Source organism: Rattus rattus, chromosome 2 (genome assembly GCF_011064425.1).
Source record: "Rattus rattus isolate New Zealand chromosome 2, Rrattus_CSIRO_v1, whole genome shotgun sequence".
NCBI lineage: Eukaryota > Metazoa > Chordata > Mammalia > Rodentia > Muridae > Rattus > Rattus rattus.
Window position 1 is genome coordinate 53,402,164 of NC_046155.1, and position 19,419 is coordinate 53,421,582.

The following is a 19,419-nucleotide window of genomic DNA, read 5'->3' on the forward strand; positions in this document are numbered from 1 at the left end:
CTATGAATGGGATTGTAAAGTATGCCACCCTTTTGAGATTGGCATTTTCATGAGGCATGAGGTCCTTGAGATTCAGGTTGTTACACCCATCAGTCGTTTGTTCCTTTTTATTGCTCTGTGGTGTTCCCCTGTATAGTTATATCGGGGTTTGTTTAACTGTTTATTAAAAGACATTTGGGTTATTCCCAGTTTTTGCCATCATAATTAAAATTTGTAACAGCGGTGGTGGACAGAGTTTTGTGTCAGTGTGTTTCAATTTCATAGGAATGACTGTCAAGAGCTGCAGTTATATGGTGTAAGATAATGTGCTGTGCATAGTATAGTATATGGTATGTTCTAGAGTGACTTTACCTGCATTCTTTTGCCTTCAGACCACAGCTAAAGGTAACATTTGGCTGTGACTTTGGTTTTACTTCAGGTATTCTGCTAGATATGTAATAATGTATCAGTATGTTTATCATTTTTATAAACTCCTCTGTGTTAGTATTGTATATGACTGCAGACAAATGAGTTGCTTTCTCAGAAAGAAAGTCAAATTTTAATAAAGTGTACACCCAATTTCCAATTGGTGCTCTAATTTCTTGTTCCCTCTTTTGCTGTCTTTTCAACCGTTCTTTTCTTCAGTCCTGCCTGCACAGTGAAGTTAGTCCTTTATTTCCATCCTTGGCCTTCTAAGTCTCTCAACTTAATTAATTTAGGAATAAGGTGTAGACTACCAAATACAGTTCAGGAGGAAAAAAACCCACCTGAATACAGTTTTAGAGGAGAGTGTTATTATATGTTGATACCTGAATGTCTCAGATGCTAAATGTACTTGCCTCTCATTCATGTCTTTTGTCTGTTCCTTTTTGCTTCTTTCTTCAAAAGCTCTCACGTTGCTGTCAACAAATAAATTTGCTTCTGCCCCTCCACTGTGTATGATTGGCGATAACGATATCTCAACTGCTTTCTGTTTTCTTATCTCCAAAGAAATATGCTTTCTCTGAGTCCATGCTCATCTGTTTGAAAAGAAAAGGAATCATCTCTTTTCTCCAAGGCTAAGTTTTATGCTAGTACGTATACCCTTTCCACTATTCCTTGCAAGTTGCAAGTAGCCAGGCTGACTGCTTTAAGAATTACTGTTGCTATTGTGTCTACATCATGGTGTGTGGGAGAGGATAGAAGCTTGTGTGCCGTGGTGCATGTGCAGAGGTCAGAAAGCAACCTTGGTGGGCTCTTTTCCTTAATGTGATAACTCAGGTTGCCAGGCTTGTGTGGTAACACCATTGCTCAGCTGCTCCTGTACTGTGGCTTTGCAGTATGGTTACTCAGTCCATGTGTGTTCTTTATCCATCCCAAGATGTTTGCCTTTTCCACAAGTACCAGTCTTTTTATTTATACTCTATGGATATACTGTATAAAATTATTTGTTAGCAGTTTCATACATGCGTGTAACACACTGTGGTCACTCTTACACTCCTGTTCTCTTATCCGTTATCAAACACCATTAACCCTTCTCCTCCTACCATCCTACTTTCATTTTCCTTAATTAAAATGTTTTCTGAGAAATTCATGCATGACTACTGTATTTACATCATTTCTACCCCTCCTCCTCACTCCAATTCCTCCTATATGCCAAAGCTTGGTATAGCTTGTTGATAGTAGATCTATTTTTAGCTTTCTGAGAATTCTCCACACTGATTTCCATGATGATAGTACCAGTTTGTAATCCTACTAACAGTGAATGGGGTTTCTCCTTTTCCTATATCCCCACTAGCATTTGTTGTTGGTTGTTTTCTTGATGTTTACTTCTCTGACATTTATATGATAAAAACCTCAAAGGAGATTTAATTTGCATTTCCCACATTGCTAAGGATATTGAACATTTTAGAAGACACTTATCCATTTTTATTGCTTCTTTTGAAAACTGTTGAGACCCATGGCCCATTTTTTTGATTGGGTAGTTTATTTCTTAACACTTTTTATTGATTCTTTGTGAGTTTCACATCATGCACCCTAATCCCTTCCCATCCCTCCATATCCAACTTCCGCCCTTGCAACTTCCCCACAAAATAAAATAAAAAATAAAAGTAAATAAATAAAACAAAGCATGGGAAGTAAAGTATCTTTTTTCTTTATTAACTTGAGCATTATTTACATTTCGATTGTTATTCCCTTTCCCGGTTTCCTGGCCAACATCCCCCTAACTCCTCCCCCTCCCCTTCTATATGGGTGTTCCCCTCTCCATCCTCCCCCCATTACTGCCCTCCCCCCAACAATCCCGTTCAATGGGGGTTCAGTCTTAGCAGGACCAAGGGCTTCATGGGAAGTATCTCGTCTTGGAAGCTGTAGTGTCTTACTGTATATATACCTGTTTGTCCCCACATCTTACTTTCGATGAGTACTTCATTTTCTTGATTTGTTTTTGACTGTCTGTATATTCTGGATGTTAATTCTCCATCAGTTTATAGCTGGCAAAACTTTCTACTCTGGGCTTCCTCTTCACTTAGTTGATTGTTTGGTTTTAAAAGGTCTCGTCTATTGGTCTTAATTCCTGAGTGAATGCAGTCCTATTCAGGAAATTCTTTCTTGCACCTATATCTTTTTGGGCACTGCTTTTTCTTCCAGCACTTTCAGATTTCACATTGAGGTCTTTGATCCACTTGGAATTGATTTTTGTTCAGAGACATAGATATGGATCTAATTTTATTCTTCCACTAATGGGTATGCAGATTTTCCATCACCATTTGTTGAAGATACTGCCTTCCTCCAGTGTATACTTTTGGCATCTTTATCAAGTATGAGATGGCAGTTAATTATACGTACTCACTTTTGGGTTTTTTATTTTATTCCACTGACTGATATGTCTGTGTCTGAGCCAATTTCAAGCTGTTTTTGTTACTATAGCTCTGTGATAACTTGAAATGTGGTGTAGCAATCACTCTGTCATCCCTATTCCCCAAGATTGCTTTGGCTATTTGGGGTCTTTTGTGATTCTATGTAAATTTTAGAATTTTTATTTTTCTACTTTCAAAGAGTGTCGTGGAGATTTTTGTTGGCTTGATGAAGTTTGGAAATGGCTTTTGGTAGGATGGCCATTTCTACAATTTCTGTGGGTATATAAGCATGAGAGGTCTTTCCATCTTTTAGTGTCTTTCTTCAAGACTTAACATTTTCCTTGTAGAGGTCTTTATCTTTTAGTTAAGCTTACTCATAACCTGTAAATGGGAGAGTTTCCATGATCTTGGGAGTGTTTCCTCCCCATTGCCTTTGGTCCTGCTGTTTGATGACAGCAGTAGCAATGTTGTCTAGGACAATGTATACATCCTGTCACTTTGCTGAAAGCATCCATCTCTGCTGTGTTTGCTTAAATCTTTATATAGCCCTAGCTCTTCTGGAACTTATGTAGGACAGGCTGGTCTAGAACTCACAGAGATCCTTTTGCCTATGCATCCTGAGTGCTGGGATTAAAGGTGTACAGTACCATGCCAGTGAGTGTTGATCGTTTGTAGAAATTTTCTGATACAAATTTTGGGTTATTTTATGTATCATCTGCAAAATAGGAATAATTTGACTTCTTTTCCTATTTGTATCCCCTTAATTTTCTTCTTTTATACCAGGTAGCACTATATACTGAAAAGGCTTGGGAAGAATGGCTAGCTGTATTTTGTTTCTGATTTTCATGGGATTTCTTTGGGCTTTTTTTCATTTAGGATAGCGTTGGCTGTGGGTCTGTTGTTTAGAGTCTCGATGTGCTGAGGTGTGATCCCTCTAGTTTTACTCTTTACTATGTTTGTCATGATGGTGTTTATTTCCCACTGTGATTGATCAGGCAGCCTATGGGCATGGGTGTGGAAGGAACATGGGGTTCACCAGTGGCTCTCTGAAGGCAGTGGCTTCCTCTCTGCTAGCAGCAGTCACTGCCATTAATCTGTGAGCTCAGATAGAGCTCTGGGTCTGCTTCATGTTTCTATTCAGATTCCTTTCTTTCAAAAATCAAAAGATCTCGTATGATCAAAAGATCAAAAATATCTCGTATGATATTCCTATTTTCTGTTATTTGTTTATTTTAAGCCAGTGGTTTTAAACTATATTAAACCTAATATCCCATGCATGTAGTAAACTTTTATAATGTAACCTTCATAATTAAAAAAATCAATATAATTATTAATTGGCAAGTGAAATATAAGAAAATTTATTTTGTATGTCAGCATGTGGATGTTTTGACACAATAACAAGGAACAATGAAACATCTGGTATATATTTTTCATGTTAATATGACAATGCTCAAGCACAACACTAGAAAATGATGAAGACCAAAACAATGCACATGTATCACCACCAATAGCTGTAAGTATAAACTGGAACAGAAGTATTTCATTTGTGACTTGAACTCCAATGTTAATATGGCTGTCAGTCACTGTCAGGTAATGAATAAAACTTAAGTTTCAAGTTAAAGTGGTTTCTGTCTGGAATGAACACATTACTTTTTACAATTTAAGAACTTCTGAAGTGTCTGAAGAGAACTACAGTGTACTAACAAATAAAATAAATAAATCTTTAAAAAAAAGAACTTCAGAAATAGCTGACTCTCATGGGTAAAATGGATTTGGTTCTAGGTGATTGTTATGAAGTTGTTCATCTAGTTGGCATCTGAAGACTATATAGTATGCAGAGATAGTCCTTGTGTGCTAATCTTGTCTATTGAATCTAATTCTTACGTATTTCAATTAAAAATAATTGGATTATATATTCTTACTATATTTGGCATGGGCTGTTGAAGTGTTTTCCAGATTTTTCCTTACCACAGATACTCATTTTGTTAACATTCTTAATTCCTAGGATTGCTAAGATCCTCAAATGGATATCACTGATTGGCATTGATGGGGCATTTGAGAATTTATTATTAGATTTTTTTTTTCTTTAACTATTTTGGTGCTCGGAGAACATCTGGTTTATGAAAAACGATTTTGTATTGTATCAGATATAAATTTAGAATTATGCCTGTGCTAACACACCATTTTTACTTTAGGGATATATTTGCTCTTCTTATTTACCCATGATCATTAGAGTTGGGAGATGATACTTTGAAAATTATAGTGTCTGCAAAAGAGAGTCCAAATTATGAAACCTGTATAACAAGCTTTTCAAGGTTTGACAACTTATATTTCCAGTCATATCATGGGCCCTGAGTTCCAGTTGTGGGAAGATTACCCTATGATTCTACAGTGCTTTCCTGGGCTCTGTCATGCTCAGGGAGTTGATACCCACATAGGGCGAGCCCCGTGAGTTCTGGTGAACTTCCAGCCTCACCATGCTCTTCACGCTTCCCAGTCGTTCTGCCCTCACAGTTTCGTAACTTGTCTGTTTCTTTTCTTTATTTAAAATCATTGAAAGTAAGAATGTTATCTTTTCCAGTAAGCCCCAGATATAATTTAGTGTTTTCCCTCTTTAGTATAGAATAGAGTTATTTAGGGCATGGGAGGGAGTTTGGGAGGGGGGGAGAGAGAGAGAGAGAGAGAGAGAGAGAGAGAGAGAGAGGAGGAGAGGAGAGCACATGGAGAGAGGGGGGAGGTAATGGGAAGAGAGAGGGAAGAGGGTAAGGGCAAAGAGATAGTAGTGTTTAGAGAAAGTATATGGATTGATTATTCTTTTTAATTTTTTAATGTACAAAAATGGATTTGGCTGACATTTTCATGCAAAAATATCATTGCACTTTGTTCATATTTTCCTTTCTGCTGCTCTTCTTTGCTTTGCTTTTTGGGGTGGGGGTGTCAAGATAAGGTCTTACTATGTAGTTCTGGCTGTTCTAGAACTCACAATGTAGGCCAGGCTGACCTCAAGTTCATAGCCATCTCTACCTGCCTCTGTCTCCCTTGGGATTAAAGGCATGTGTCACTATACCTGGTTTGATCAATTACTTTAAAATCTTGACTTATATAATATAGCTTTTAATATAAAACAAAATGCTTTACATCTATAGTAGGTCAGCAAATTATATACATACATACATATATATATATGTTTGTGTGTATATGTGTGTGTGTGTCATCTGAACTTTGATATAAATGATGCTCAGTACAATGAGCCATTTCATTGAAGTTCAGCTAATACAGAATGCATGAGAAAATCTAGAAGGAAATTCAGCTTTACTTGATGAGAGTTTAGAGTAACTGCTTTACCTCTACTTCATGTTAGAGGCTGCTTTAAATATCCCATGGTTTGAGTGCCTCACCATTGGATGTTAGAAGGATTCTGTTTTACTTTTGCCTTGGTCCTCAAGTGTTTCTAGTTATGGCTAGTGGGCAAAGTGTGTTCCCATTTTTGGCCCCCCCCCCCAAATAACCTTTTCAGTTTGTGAGCAGAAAGTGAAGCCAGAAGTTTCCTTTAGTCACAGCAAGGAAGTTTTTCTTATCAATTGTGTTGTGTTGCTAGTGACCTTCTGCTAAAATTAAAAAATTTTTCTTTCTTTCTTTCTTTCTTTCTTTCTTTCTTTCTTTCTTTCTTTCTTTCTTTCTTTCCTCCTCCTCCTCCTCTTCTCCTCCTCCTTCTCTCTCTCTTCTCTCCTCCTCCTCCTCCTTCTTCCTCCTCCTCCTTCTCTCTTCTCTCTTCCCCCTCCTCCTCCTCTCTGTTTCTCTTCCTTCTCTCTCCTCCCCTCTCCTTCTCCTTCTCCCCCCTTCTCCCCTCCTCTCCTCCTCCCCCTTCTCCTCCCCCTCTCCTCCCTTCTCCCTCCTCTCCTCCCTCCTCCCCTCCCTTCTCCCTCCTCCCCCTCCTCCTCCCCTCCTCCCCTCCCCTCCTCCCTCCTTCCCCTCCTTCTCCCTCCTCCTCCCTCCCCTCTCCTCCCTCCCTCCCTCCTCCCTCCCTCCTCCCTCCTTCTCCCCTCCCCTCCCCTCCCTCCTCTCCCTCCCTCCTCCTCCCTCCCTCCCCTCCCTCCCCCTCTCCCTCCCTTCTCCCTCCTCCTCCCTCCCTTCCTCCCTCCTTCTCCCCCTCCTCCCCTCCTTCTCCCCTTCCCTCTCCCTCCTTCTCCCTCCTCCCTCCTCCCCTCCCCTCCCTTCTCCTCTCCCTCCTCCCTCCCCCTCCTCCCTCCTTCTCCCTCCCTCCCCTCCCCTCTCCCTCCCTCCCTCCCCCCTCCTTCTCCCTCCCCCCCTCCTTCTCCCTCCCTCCCTCCCCTCCCCCCCCCCCCCCCCCTCCCCTCCTCTCCCCTCCCCCTTCCCCCCTCCTTCCCTCCCCTTCTCCCCCTCCCCCTTTTCTCCCCTCCTCCTTCTCCCCCCTCCTTCTCTTTCCCCCTCCTTCTCTCCTCCCCCCCTCCCCCTTCCCTCCTTTCCCCTCCCCCTTTCTTCTCCCTTCCCTTTTTCTTCCCCCTTTTCTTCCTTTCTTCCTTTTCTTCCCCTCCCCTTTTTCCCCCTTTTCTTTCTCCCCTTTCCCTCCTTTCCCCTCCTCCCCCCTTTTCCCCTTTTCCCCTTTTCCTTTCCTTTCCTCTCTCCTCCCTCCTCCTCCTCCCCTCATTATTATTATTATTATTGTGTTATTGTGTATTATTTTAACCTAGCAATCAGCTGTTCCTTTTTCTTCTTTTCCTATGTAGAAGTTGACTCTATAGATTGCCATCACCCCAGGTAGGTTTTAGATCTTTGGATTAGTAATGCTCAGATGGGAACGTTTATGTAGATTTTCCAAACTTCAGAAAATTGGTTATTCTAAACTACTACTGGTCCCAAGCATTTTCAGTAAGGTCTACTATACTAAACCTGTATTTTGTATTTGTCAGCCAGTTAGAAAACGAAGTCTAATGTTGGTATAAGCAACAGAGAGAACAATTATCTTGAATAAAAACTGAAAATTAAAATATGGATATCAACACTTTAAGTAAGTGGATCCAGGTTTGAAAAGAGTGTATGAGGAGTGAAATGAGGCAAACTCAAGTTTAGCATGTATATCTTTATAGCATTTGGGGAACAGGTTTGAGGTAGAGGAGAAGGGTGCCTTGATATATAGTATAATTTCCCATTTGATTTGTACTATAATAGATGCATAAAACAACGATGGGGGCTGGGAATGTAGTTATTCAATGGTAGTGTCTGGAATGTGGGAAACCTAGGTTCGATATCTAGCATAACAAAAATACAAACCATAAAAAGTACCCATTGGTTTTTAAAAGAAAGTCAAAACAGTGGCTTTAGAAGTTGAGGGGTAGGATAAGAGGTTAGTCACAATGAGAATCAAAGTTACATCACAGTAAGTATGACAAGATTTTAACTTATTTTTTTTTTAATAATAGGCACTTCCCAAAATGGGGCTGATAATTCACATTTAATGTCTGGTTTATAATACAGACTTGTTATTTTACGTTGATAGATTTCAAAGATTATACAGTTTAATCATTTGTGACAGTCTGGTTTAGTGGGTAACATGTAGTTCTCTTTACACTGTCTCTCACGTTCATTTGTTCAGTAGGTTAACCACAATTTCTGAAACTCACCACCGTCAAAGTTTGATCTGTAGGTTGCCGCAGCTCAGAACAGTTCTTTCAAGTGTAGAAGAACTTAGTCTTGGTATGGAAGTCAGTGCGTGATTTAGGAATTTGAAAAATCCTTGCTGGGGCTCACAAAGAGGAAGAGAAAGAAACAAAATCCGTAGAACACATGGAAATTGGGGGAAATGATTTTGTAGCATACCATAATAAACCACAGTAAACCCACGGGACTTGCAGCATAATGTAAAAGCCCTTAACTGTGGTGTTGCCTTTCTCCCTCAGTCAGAAGTGGGGAAACAGTCTATTTCACTTAGCTCTTCTGTCTCACTGTTCTTACGGTTTTCTGCCTTTGCCTGGTTCCTCATTATGGAAAGTATTATGAATTTTTCCCCACTACATGAATATAGGCACCTTGAAGGCAAGGCAGGAAACCAGCACCTATTACATAATAAGGACCTTGTTCCATGGTGCTCTGCGGGCCTGTTTGTTCCCTGGGAGCTTACTTTTCCCTGGCATCTCCTAACTGCCCAACCCATCTCTTTTAAGTATTTTTTCCTAAGTTTTCTTCTGAAAGTTTTATAATTATATTTTTTTACATTTAGGTCTTTGATTCATTTTGAGTTAATTTTTGTGTAAAATATGTGATTTAGGGCAAGGGTTTTTTAAAAAATGTCTGTTTTATTTTCTGTAGCACTAAGATTGAACCCAGGGCTTTATGAATGCTCAGCCATTATTCCACCAGTGAGAGGTGTCCCCTGCCCCATTCTTTTACACTTTAATTCGAAACTACTAGATTAATTGTAGTTGAGTAGTTCAATAGTGTTGCTTATAGCTGTACAAAGTTCATAAAAGAAGAAAATGAGGGGGTTGGGGATTTAGCTCATCGGTAGAGCGCTTGTGAGGCCCTGGGTTTTCCAGTCCTCAGTTCCAGAAAAACAAAACAAAACAAAACAAAAAAAAAAAAAAAAGAAGAAGAAAATGAGGCTAAAAAAAAGTTTCTAGACGAAGAAAAGGATGCTGAACTTACTGAGTTTAGTTGGTCTTCTTGCCTTTTATTTTGTGCTCCCTTGGTAACGGCTGTGTCACTGCACTGCATCTCCAGCACATACACATGTCCATACACACATACTTGCCACAGCGTGCTTGTGGAGGCCAGAAGTCAGCCTCGGGTCAGCCCCCACCTTCCACCTTGTTTGAGGCAGGGACTTAACTGTTTATGCTGGGGTTGTGCGGTTTTAAGAATACAGTTCTGTGTGCATGTAGTCGTTTGTTTTTCTTTTTTTTTTTTTTTTAAACAAATATTTTATTTTCAGAGCTATAGCAAGTGAAATTATCTTTTAAATTTTAGTATAAATATTTTGTTTCTAGTTTATTGCAATATGGTTTCTGTTAGCCCAGTTCAGGGACTGAGGTGGACTTAGTAGTTTAAAGAAAGTTTTGAAGATTCCCTTTAGTGTCATAGACAGTATGTCTGCAAAACAAAGTACGTTTGCTTGGCACGTGCTCCTGCTCCTTTCCCTCCCTCCTTTCTTTTGCCTGGCTAGAACTTTCACAGCTGTGTAGAACAAGCATGGTAAGAGGTGAATTAATTTTCAACCATGTTCTTAAAGATTTTTATTGCTGTTCATTAAGGTTGTTGGCCTGTATAGCTCCCTGTGTTTTTTAAGCTCATTTGTCTACTTTAAATATAGGGTATTGTGTTCTCAAAGTGATTGTTGAAGGAGACTGTATAGAATTGATGTTCTTTTGTATTTTGATTTTTTTAAAGTTTTTAAGTTGGAACTGTCACCTTAGGGTGTGCTCCTGAGTGCTGATGATATTATTCAGATGTTTCTCACAATTCATTGTCGTGTGTGGTTGATAGGTTCCTCTTTTGGAAGGGTTTAAACTGCTTTCAATTTCTTTTTAATTTAGAATTATCCAGATATAATTAGTCTTGAGTCCTTGTTTTTATAGTATGTAATTTCAAGTGTTTAGCCCATTTTTTTCCTGTTGTGGAACATAGTTATAGAGTTGTCTTTAGTGTCCTGTGCTCCCTTTAATGTGGGATCTTCAGTGACATCCCCCATGTGCCTGTTTTTATCTTTGTCAAAGTTGATAGATGTTTATCAGTTTTGTGAATTTTTAAAAATTGAGTTTCTGCTGTTTTAGTTTTGATTTCATGGGTGTCTTCTAGTGTATTTTGTTCTACTTTCTTTGGATTTCTTTTACTTTTTCCTAGTATCTGGGTGTGGAAATTTAGATTACTGGGATTATATAGTCTGATATCATAACAGGCATGAATATATTTCCCTCTAAGCTGCTGCTTACACCCTATAGATTTTGATATGCTTCATCTTTACTCTGCTCAGTAATCCTATTTAACCCATAGATTATTTAGTATTTATTTTCATGTGTTTAAAGAATTTTCTTGTCTTTCTGCTACTGCTTTTAGGCTTATTTCTTATGGTCTTTAACATTTAAAGTTTCTTTATGTTTTAGGATAAAGCCCATTTTGATAAATGTTGTATAAGTCCTTGAAAGAAATGTGTATTTTCTAATCACCTAGTTCCACTTAGTTTATTTTCTTTTAAATAGCTATTCTGTAGTTGAGTTAGTTGAAATTCCCATGTGTGTGTGTGAGTGAGTGTTTGTGTGTGTGTGTGTGAGTGAGTGTGTGTGTGTGTGTGTGTGTGTGAGTGTGTGTGTGAGTGAGTGAGTGTGTGTGTGTGTGTGTGTGTGTGTGTGTATCTGTGTGGTGGAGGTCAGTGGTCAGTCTCGGATATCTTTCTCAGTTGTTCTCCACATTAAATTTTGAGACAAGGAGTCTCACTGGACCTGGATCCTTTTAGCCAGCCTAGGATCTGTCCTATCTGGCCCAGCACCTGGGTCACAGAGTGGGTGCTGCCATTCCCGGCTTTCATGTGGTGCTGTGGATCTGAAGTCTAGCTCTAATGCTTGAGCAGCAGATACCTTGCCAACCAAGCTAGCTCGGGTCTGTCTTGTTATGAATATGTGTATTTTAAAGCCATATGATTTTAGAATACCCATTTAGTAATTATTTTCCTGGAGAATTGACTTTTCATATCAGCTCTGTTTCTGTTCCTGATAATGCTACTTTGATACTGTTTTTATTCTAGATTTTCTTTGATTAATATTTCCATGCTCTCTTTTCCCATCTTTTTTTTAAAACAATGTATTTTTATTTATTCTTTGAGAATTTCATACATGTAATTTCCCCACTCCAATTCTTCCCAGTATCCTTCCCATTTTTCCCTCTCAACTTTTTGTCTGTTTTTGTTTTTGATTTTTTGATTTTTACGCACAGTGCAGTTAGTGCAGCTTGTTTGTCCATGGGTTCATTGACATGCTCTAGAGTGTGGGCAGCCTACCCGGAGCCATAGCTTCTACTTTACCCAGTTATTACTGCCACTAGTTTCTCATGGGATTCACGAGCTCTTTGCCCATTTGTTGCGGCTTGATTGAATGCTGCTTTTGTTCAGGCAACCATAGCCACTATGAGTTCACGGACAGTCACTCTGGCAGGCCCAGAAAATGCTATTTCACATCTTCCAACCACCAACTCTTAAAATTTTGGGCCCTCTCATCTTTAATCTTTCCTGAGTCTTACAGGGTTAGGGAGGATTGCTTCGGTGGTCTCATTTAGGGCTGGGTAAACGCTACTGGCTTTGCTCTGTTCATAGTGAATAGTTGTGACTCTCACTAACCCATCTACTGCCAAAGGAAGCCTCATGAGGGTTGAGAGCTACACTGACCTGTGTGTGTAGGAAGAAGCATGGGTACCAGGCGGTGCGCTCCTGTGTCCATTCTCTTCTGTGTAACCAAGTGTGAGCTTAGTTCTCTGTGGTGGGCTGTGAATCTAATTTTAACTGCCCTGGATGGCTATATTGACTGTTTTTATAGATTATTTATGGTCCTTTAAAATCATCCTGCCTGTCTTTTTAATTGTGTATTGCTATGTTGGAACCCTTAGATTTAATGTTGTTGTGCTTGGATTTAAATGTGCTGGCTTTGTATTCTCTTATTTCATTCATCATATTCTCTCCTGTCTTAATGAATTATCTGAACCTTGTCTTAAGGATTTCATTGTGTGTACTCATTTTATATTGTCTTTATATTGTCACCACATTATAATTTATGACTTACAGTATCTTAAAATTTTATTATTCTTGTGTCAGAATTTTACTGGTGTAAGTAGAGTGTATTTAGCATAGGCCAAGTCTTTTTCTTTTCACTTTATGATACTGTCATCTTGACTATTACTGTTCATGTATTAACATTCATCCTTGCTTTCAACAGTGGAGCACAATTTCAACCGTCAAACAGTTTATAAAACTGAAGAGAAACATTGCAATATTCTTTTATCTTCATTGATTTTTTTCATTTCTTTTTTAAATTTTAATTTTTTTAATTGAAAAATAGATTCCCAGCCAGTTTCCTACCCCCCCCACAACCCTCCCCTGCCTCCAAATTCTCTTCACCACATCTAAGCCTTCTTCCTTTCCTCTTCAGAAAAGAGCCTGCCTCCAAGAGAGAACAGCCAAAGTGGCAGAGCAGATACAGTGAGACAAGGCAAAGCCCTCATCTGGAGGGCTGACAGGAACCCAGGGAGAAGAAAGGATCCCAAGATCAGACCAAAGAGCCAGAGACACCCCACTCCTACTGTAAGGAGTCCTACAAAACACCAGGCTCACAGCCATAACATATGCAGAGAACTTGGTGCAGACCCATGTTAGCCCCGCTTAGTTGGCTCAGTGGGCTGGGTTTTCTTGGTGTCTTCAGTTCGCTCTGACTCTTAACAATCTTTCTTCTGCCTCTTCTTCAGGGTTCCCTGAGCTCCAAGCGGAGGAACCCAATGGAGACCTCCAATTTAGACTTCGTTTGCATAATGTTTGGTTGTGGGTCTCTACACCTACTCTCATCCTCTGCCAGAGGATTTACTGCTTTGCAGATTTCTAGTCTGCAGTCCAATTACCCAACAGTGGGCAGCTGTTTCGCTCAGTCTCTCGAGGCTAGGTGTTTCAGTTGGTCTTCTGTATAAGGTGGAATCCTGAAGAAGGCTCCAGCTTGCTGGCAAGTTGAAGAAGGAAGCCTTCCTCCTTTCATTGTCCTTATGTAGGCCTCCAGCAGAAGGCTTGGTCCAGATTAAAGACACATACCCCACACATAGACCTAAGTTCTTTACATGGAACTTACTCTGTCTCAGGCTGCCCTTGAACTCAGATCTGCTCGCCTCTGTCTCCTGGAATTAAAGGCATGTACCACCTTGTCTGGGCCTAGACTTTTCTTGGCCACTGTACCTCAAGATCTAGATCACAGGTGTGCCCTCCTTTTCTAGACTGTAGTTCATTCCAGGTATAGTCAAGTTGATAAACTGGAATAGCCATCACACCCCTTTTCATTTCTAATTTGTTAGTTTGGATATTTTTTATCTTTGAGTTTGGGTAAGGGTTTGTCTATCTTGTTTATTTTTCTCAAAGAACCAACATTTTGTTCATTGATTCTTCTATTGTTCTTTGTTTCTATTTATTGATTTTAGCCCTCAATTTGATTATTTCATGCTGTCTACTCCTTTTGTGTGTGTCTACTTCTTTTTGTTCTAGTTTTCAGATGTGCTGTGATGTTGCTAGTATGACATCTTCCCATTTTTTATGTAGGTGCTTAGTGCTATGAACTTTCCTCTTAGCACTGTTTTTATAGTGTCCCATAAGTTTGAGTATGTTGTGTATTTCTTTTCATTGAATTCTGGAATGACTTTAATTTCTTTATTTCTCTTTTGACCTATATTTCATTTTGTGTTTCTTTGAGTTCTTTCTGTTGTTTCTGTTGTTGATATCTAGCTCTAATCCATAGTTGTCTGGTAGGATGCAGGGAGTTATTTCAATTTTCTTATATCTCTTGAGATTTGCTTTGTGCCTGAGTATGTGGTCAGCTTTAGAGAAAGTTCATGTGGTGCTGAGAGAATTTATATTCTTGTTTATATTTATATATCTTGTTTATATTGTTTGGCTGGAATGTTCTGAAAATATTTGCCAGGTTCTTTTGGTTTATAACATCAGTTAGCTCCAGCATTTCTCCTTTTAGTTTTTTTCTGAATGATCTGTCTCCATTGGAGAATGATATATTGAACTCTCCCAGTATGAGTGTGTGAAGGTTAATATATGATTTAAGCTGTAGTAATACTTCTTTTACAAAGTAGGTACCGTTTTGGGGGGGGGGTGAGGTTATAGATGTTAAGAATTGACCTATTGTCTTGTTGGGTTTTTCCTTTACATATATAATGTTCATCCCTATCTCTTTTAGTTAATTTTGGTTTGTAGTCAATTTTCTTAGATATTAAAATGGCTATACCAGCTTGCTTCTTAGGTCCATTTGCTCAGAATATCTTTTTTCTAAGTCTTTACCCTGAGGTGATGTCTATCTTTGATGTTGAGGTGTATTTCTTGCATTCAGTAGAAGGATAGATCTTATTTTCACATCTATTCTGTTAATCTGTATTATTTTTTTGGGGAATTGAGATCATTAATACAGAAAGATATCAACGCTCAACAATAGTTAATTCCTGTTGTTGATGATGTTGTTGCTGTGTGTGTATGTGTGTGTGTACACCCTGGATTTGTAGATAGATTTTTTTTTTTAAATTTGATTTTATTATGGAATAACTCATTTCTCCATCGATGGTAATTGAATGTTTTGCTGGGTATAGTAATCTGGGCTGGCATCTATGATCTCTTAGAGTCTATAGCACATCTTTCCAAACTTTTTTGGCTTTTAGAATTCTCCATTGAGAATTCAAATGTAATTTTAAACGGTCTGCCTTTATATGTTATTTGATCTTTCTCCCTTATAGCTTTTAATCTTTCTTTGTTCCATATGTTTAGTGTTTTGATTATTATATGGTGAGTGGACTTTCTTTTCTGGTCCAATCTATTTGATGTTTTGTGTGTATGCCTTTTCTACCTTTATAGGTATGTACTTCATTAAGGTTAGGAAATTTTTCTTCTGTGACTGTCAAATATTTTCTGGGTTTTTGAGCTGAGTTTTTTCTTCCTCTATTCCTATTATACTTAGGTTTGGTCTTTTTATAGTGTCCCAGATTTTCTGGGTATTTCGTGTCAAGAATTCTTTCTAACATTTTCCTTTGACCTATATATCCATTTCTTTTATAGCATCCTCAATGAATTTTTTTTCATCTCTTGTATTCTGTTGGTGAAGTTTGCCTCCTGTTTGCTAAATTTTTCATTTCATACATATCAACCAGCCTTGGCATATCAAGTTAGGCACATCTTCTATTGGGTTAGACCAGGATGCCCATTAGGAGCAATGTGTCTCAAAGGCAGGTAACAGTCAGAGACAGCCCCTAATCCTGTTGTTATTAGTCCTACATGAAGACCAAGCTACATATTTGGCCATGAGACTTGACATCTGTTTTTATAAGTTGCTGGTGAAGTCTCTCTAATGAGAGTTATGCTAGGTTCCTGTCTGCAAGGATAGCAGAATAGCATTAACAGTGTCAGGGGTGGACTGTCTCTCATGACATGGGTCTCAAGCTGGACCAGTCATTGGTTGGCCATTCCCTCAACTTCTGCTCCATCTTTGCAGGCAATACAATTGTAGGTTGAAGGTTTTGTGGCTGCGTTGGTGTCCTAGTCTCTCCATTGAAGTCTTGCTGGGTTATGGAAGATGGCTGATTCAGGCTTCATAGCCCATGCTGGAGTCTTAGCTAGGGTCACCCTCTTAGATTCCTGGGAGCTTCCGTTGCCTTAGGCTTCTTGTTTGTCCCAGAAGTGCCCCCATCCATTTCAGTTGTCTGTCCTAGTATTTTCTCACTCAGTCCTCCTGCCACCTGTTCCCGCCTGTTCATTCTCTCCGCCCAGTTCCCTTCACTCCTACCCCATCCATCCACAATGTCTATTCTAGTTTCCCTTTTAAGGGAGATTCACATGTCCTCCCTTAAGCTCTCCTTGTAACCTAGCTTCTTTGGAAACAACTTATTCCCACAAGGACTACTTAGATATATTAAACGAATACATATTTTAAAGTCATTGGAACCGTGTTAGTATATAGAAAGTACTTAATTATTAGCTATTGTGATTTTGCTTACTTTTGAACTCTCAAAACTTGGATTCTTTTTAAAAAAAAAAACCTTTTCCTATGAGTTTAACAAGTTCTATGAAAGGAGGCCTGGTGTGCTCCTCAGCTCTTGTAGTTCACAATGGATATTTCATGATAGAGGCGAGTAGAGTAATGTAGAAGATATAAGGAAAATGACAAATTCTGTGATTGTTTTGAGAGACTTTACGTAATGTAAATTATAACTTAAGGTAACTTACCACTGTCTGTGTTGTATTTCAGGAATCCTAATGAACTGACCAGCAGCATTTTCACAAGTTGAAATGAACAGAGAGCTTTTAGAGCCAACATGTAACAGATGGATGTGAGCCCAAGGCCATCATCTTCATGCCGACACTCTGACTGGGTAGGATCTGTCTCTTCATCTTTGATCTGGATTGCTGGCAAATAAAAGGAGTTCATGTAGTGTTTTAGTTAAGCTTGAGTCACCATGAGTAGTAGTTTAGGAAAAGAAAAAGACTCGAAAGAGAAAGATCCCAAAGTACCATCTGCCAAGGAAAGAGAAAAAGAGGCAAAAGCCTCTGGAGGTTTTGGGAAAGAAAGCAAAGAAAAAGAACCTAAAACCAAAGGGAAAGATGCCAAAGATGGAAAGAAGGAGTCCAGTGCTGCCCAACCCGGTGTGGCTTTTTCAGTCGACAATACCATCAAACGGCCTAATCCAGCACTTGGGACTAGAAAGAAATCCAGCAATGCCGAGGTAACTAAGGAGCTTAACAAATGCCGGGAGGAGAACTCAATGCGCTTGGACTTATCCAAGCGGTCTATACATATACTGCCGCCGTCAGTCAAAGAGTTGACACAACTCACGGAACTTTATTTATACAGTAACAAATTGCAGTCCCTCCCAGCAGAGGTGGGCTGTCTAGTCAATCTTATGACGCTGGCTCTCAGTGAGAATTCACTCACCAGTTTGCCTGACTCTCTCGATAACTTGAAGAAGCTGCGGATGCTTGATTTACGGCATAATAAACTGAGAGAAATCCCTTCGGTGGTGTACAGGCTAGACTCCCTGACTACTCTCTACCTTCGCTTTAACCGCATAACCGCTGTGGAGAAGGACGTCAGAAACCTGCCGAGGCTCAGCACGCTTAGCATCCGAGAGAACAAAATCAAGCAGCTCCCTGCCGAGATCGGTGAGAGGGTCGGGGTCCACGGTCTCTGTTAGATAAGTGACTGCCTGAGCGCTTTCATACCAGAAACTTCTCAATGTCGGGAAACATCTTATTTCTATAATTTTTCTTAATTACAGTTTATTAAATATGAGTAGATAGAGATAATTTTATTAAGTGAGTTTTAAAATAGATATAATTAGACTTTTATTAGACAACTGAATCTGCTTTTTCATTGGAGAAAGAATTTAAAAGAGGTTTGCATAATTTTTAAGTCGTTATTTTAACACTTGCTTTTATTAAGTATGTTTATAGATATATTTTATGCTAGCTATGTTGTATCAGCTTTCCTATTCTGTCTCTCTCTTTGTATGAAAAACATTAATTTAAATTAATATCACTTCGTACCTGATTACCACGGTCAGTTGTCATAGCGGTGTGAAAGGCCACTGCCATAGTGTGTTTGAAAGGACTCACATGTTTGTTAAAATAAAGTGCAGAAGCTGGGCACAGTGGTGTGCAGTACCCGGACGCCCCACTCTAGGATGATTACTGGAGCCCAAGGTTTGGGTGCGTCCTGGCAGGCAGAGCCTCAGAAACAACAAGAAGCAAACAAAGTACAGCACAGAAGGGCAGAGGACAGATCTATAGTGCGCACACACGTTGCTGCTGGCAGTTTGATACATTTCACTGTAGTCTGATGTATTATACTGAGACAGAGGAAGGACTTAAACTGCTGTGGGAGAAAGGAACAGGTAAATACACAGATCTATACAATCAACTTTCTTGATCCTTTGGAACAAATTTTGGCTATTTTTTTAAATTGTGGAATTCATTTATGAACCATTTGGAATATATTAATAGTTTTTGAGAAATTTAAAATGATGTCTTTGAGCCCTTTTGATAAGATGTTTAAAATATCAAAATAAAAAATGGATTTGAGAACATAAAGAGTTTTTCATGTTGTTATAGGCAGCCTGTTTGCTTATGAAGAACCACAGATGAAGCGACTATTTTGTTGACTGAAGGGTTGTCTTAGGGATGATAGAGGAAACGTGCATGCTAGGTTTTGCAGCTTCTTGGTGATGCAGTGTTCTATGCTTAAATTAAAATATGACAGTTTAGTTTCAGATATGTTCTTATATTTACTCTACACACTTAAACACTGATTTTGTCTTAAGTGGCTTCCAGCCCTGATGAGAGAGGTGCTTCCTGATAAGGACCATTGGGGTTGTCTTAGTGCTCTCCTGCAGTGAGTAGCATGTCAGCTTGACAGCTCACTGAGACATCGAGGTCCAAAGGCAGCAGGAAGACAGACTCTGGGCTTGACGTGGGCTTGTGAAACCTGACAGCCCACTTGGAACAAAGCCACACCTCCGCCTAATTCTTTCAAATAGTACCATGTAAACTGTGACAGACATTTAAATCTGAGCTGGTGGAGACCATTCTTACTCAGACCACTATAGGAGCCTGCAGAGACTCATGATTGCCCAGGATACAGAAAACAAGCCACTGACTGGAGGCCCGCCTCTAAACAGTCCCTCTACCACCCCTCTTAAGGCTCACTCAACAGAACAGAAGTGGGGTCAGGAAGTCTGTAGGAACCAGAAGATGGGGAAGGGCTACAAAAAAGACATTCCCTGGATTGGATACAGCTGCTGTCACTAAATCAGGAACAGGTTCCTGTACTGGCTCCACACAAGACCAGTACTATCAACAATTAGT

At 39.5% G+C, this 19,419-nt stretch overlaps 1 protein-coding gene across 2 annotated transcripts in view; it reads left to right on the forward strand.

Annotated features, from left to right (window-relative positions):
* The window catches only part of Shoc2 (SHOC2 leucine rich repeat scaffold protein), an 82,381-nt gene that overhangs the window by 19,932 nt on the left and 43,030 nt on the right, over positions 1-19,419 (forward strand). For both annotated transcript variants that reach the window (XM_032892196.1, XM_032892195.1), the window contains exon 2: positions 16,808-17,718. In XM_032892196.1, coding sequence (XP_032748087.1) covers positions 17,016-17,718 — 703 coding nt within the window. In that variant the 5' untranslated portion in view covers positions 16,808-17,015. The remainder of the gene's footprint in view (positions 1-16,807; positions 17,719-19,419) is intronic.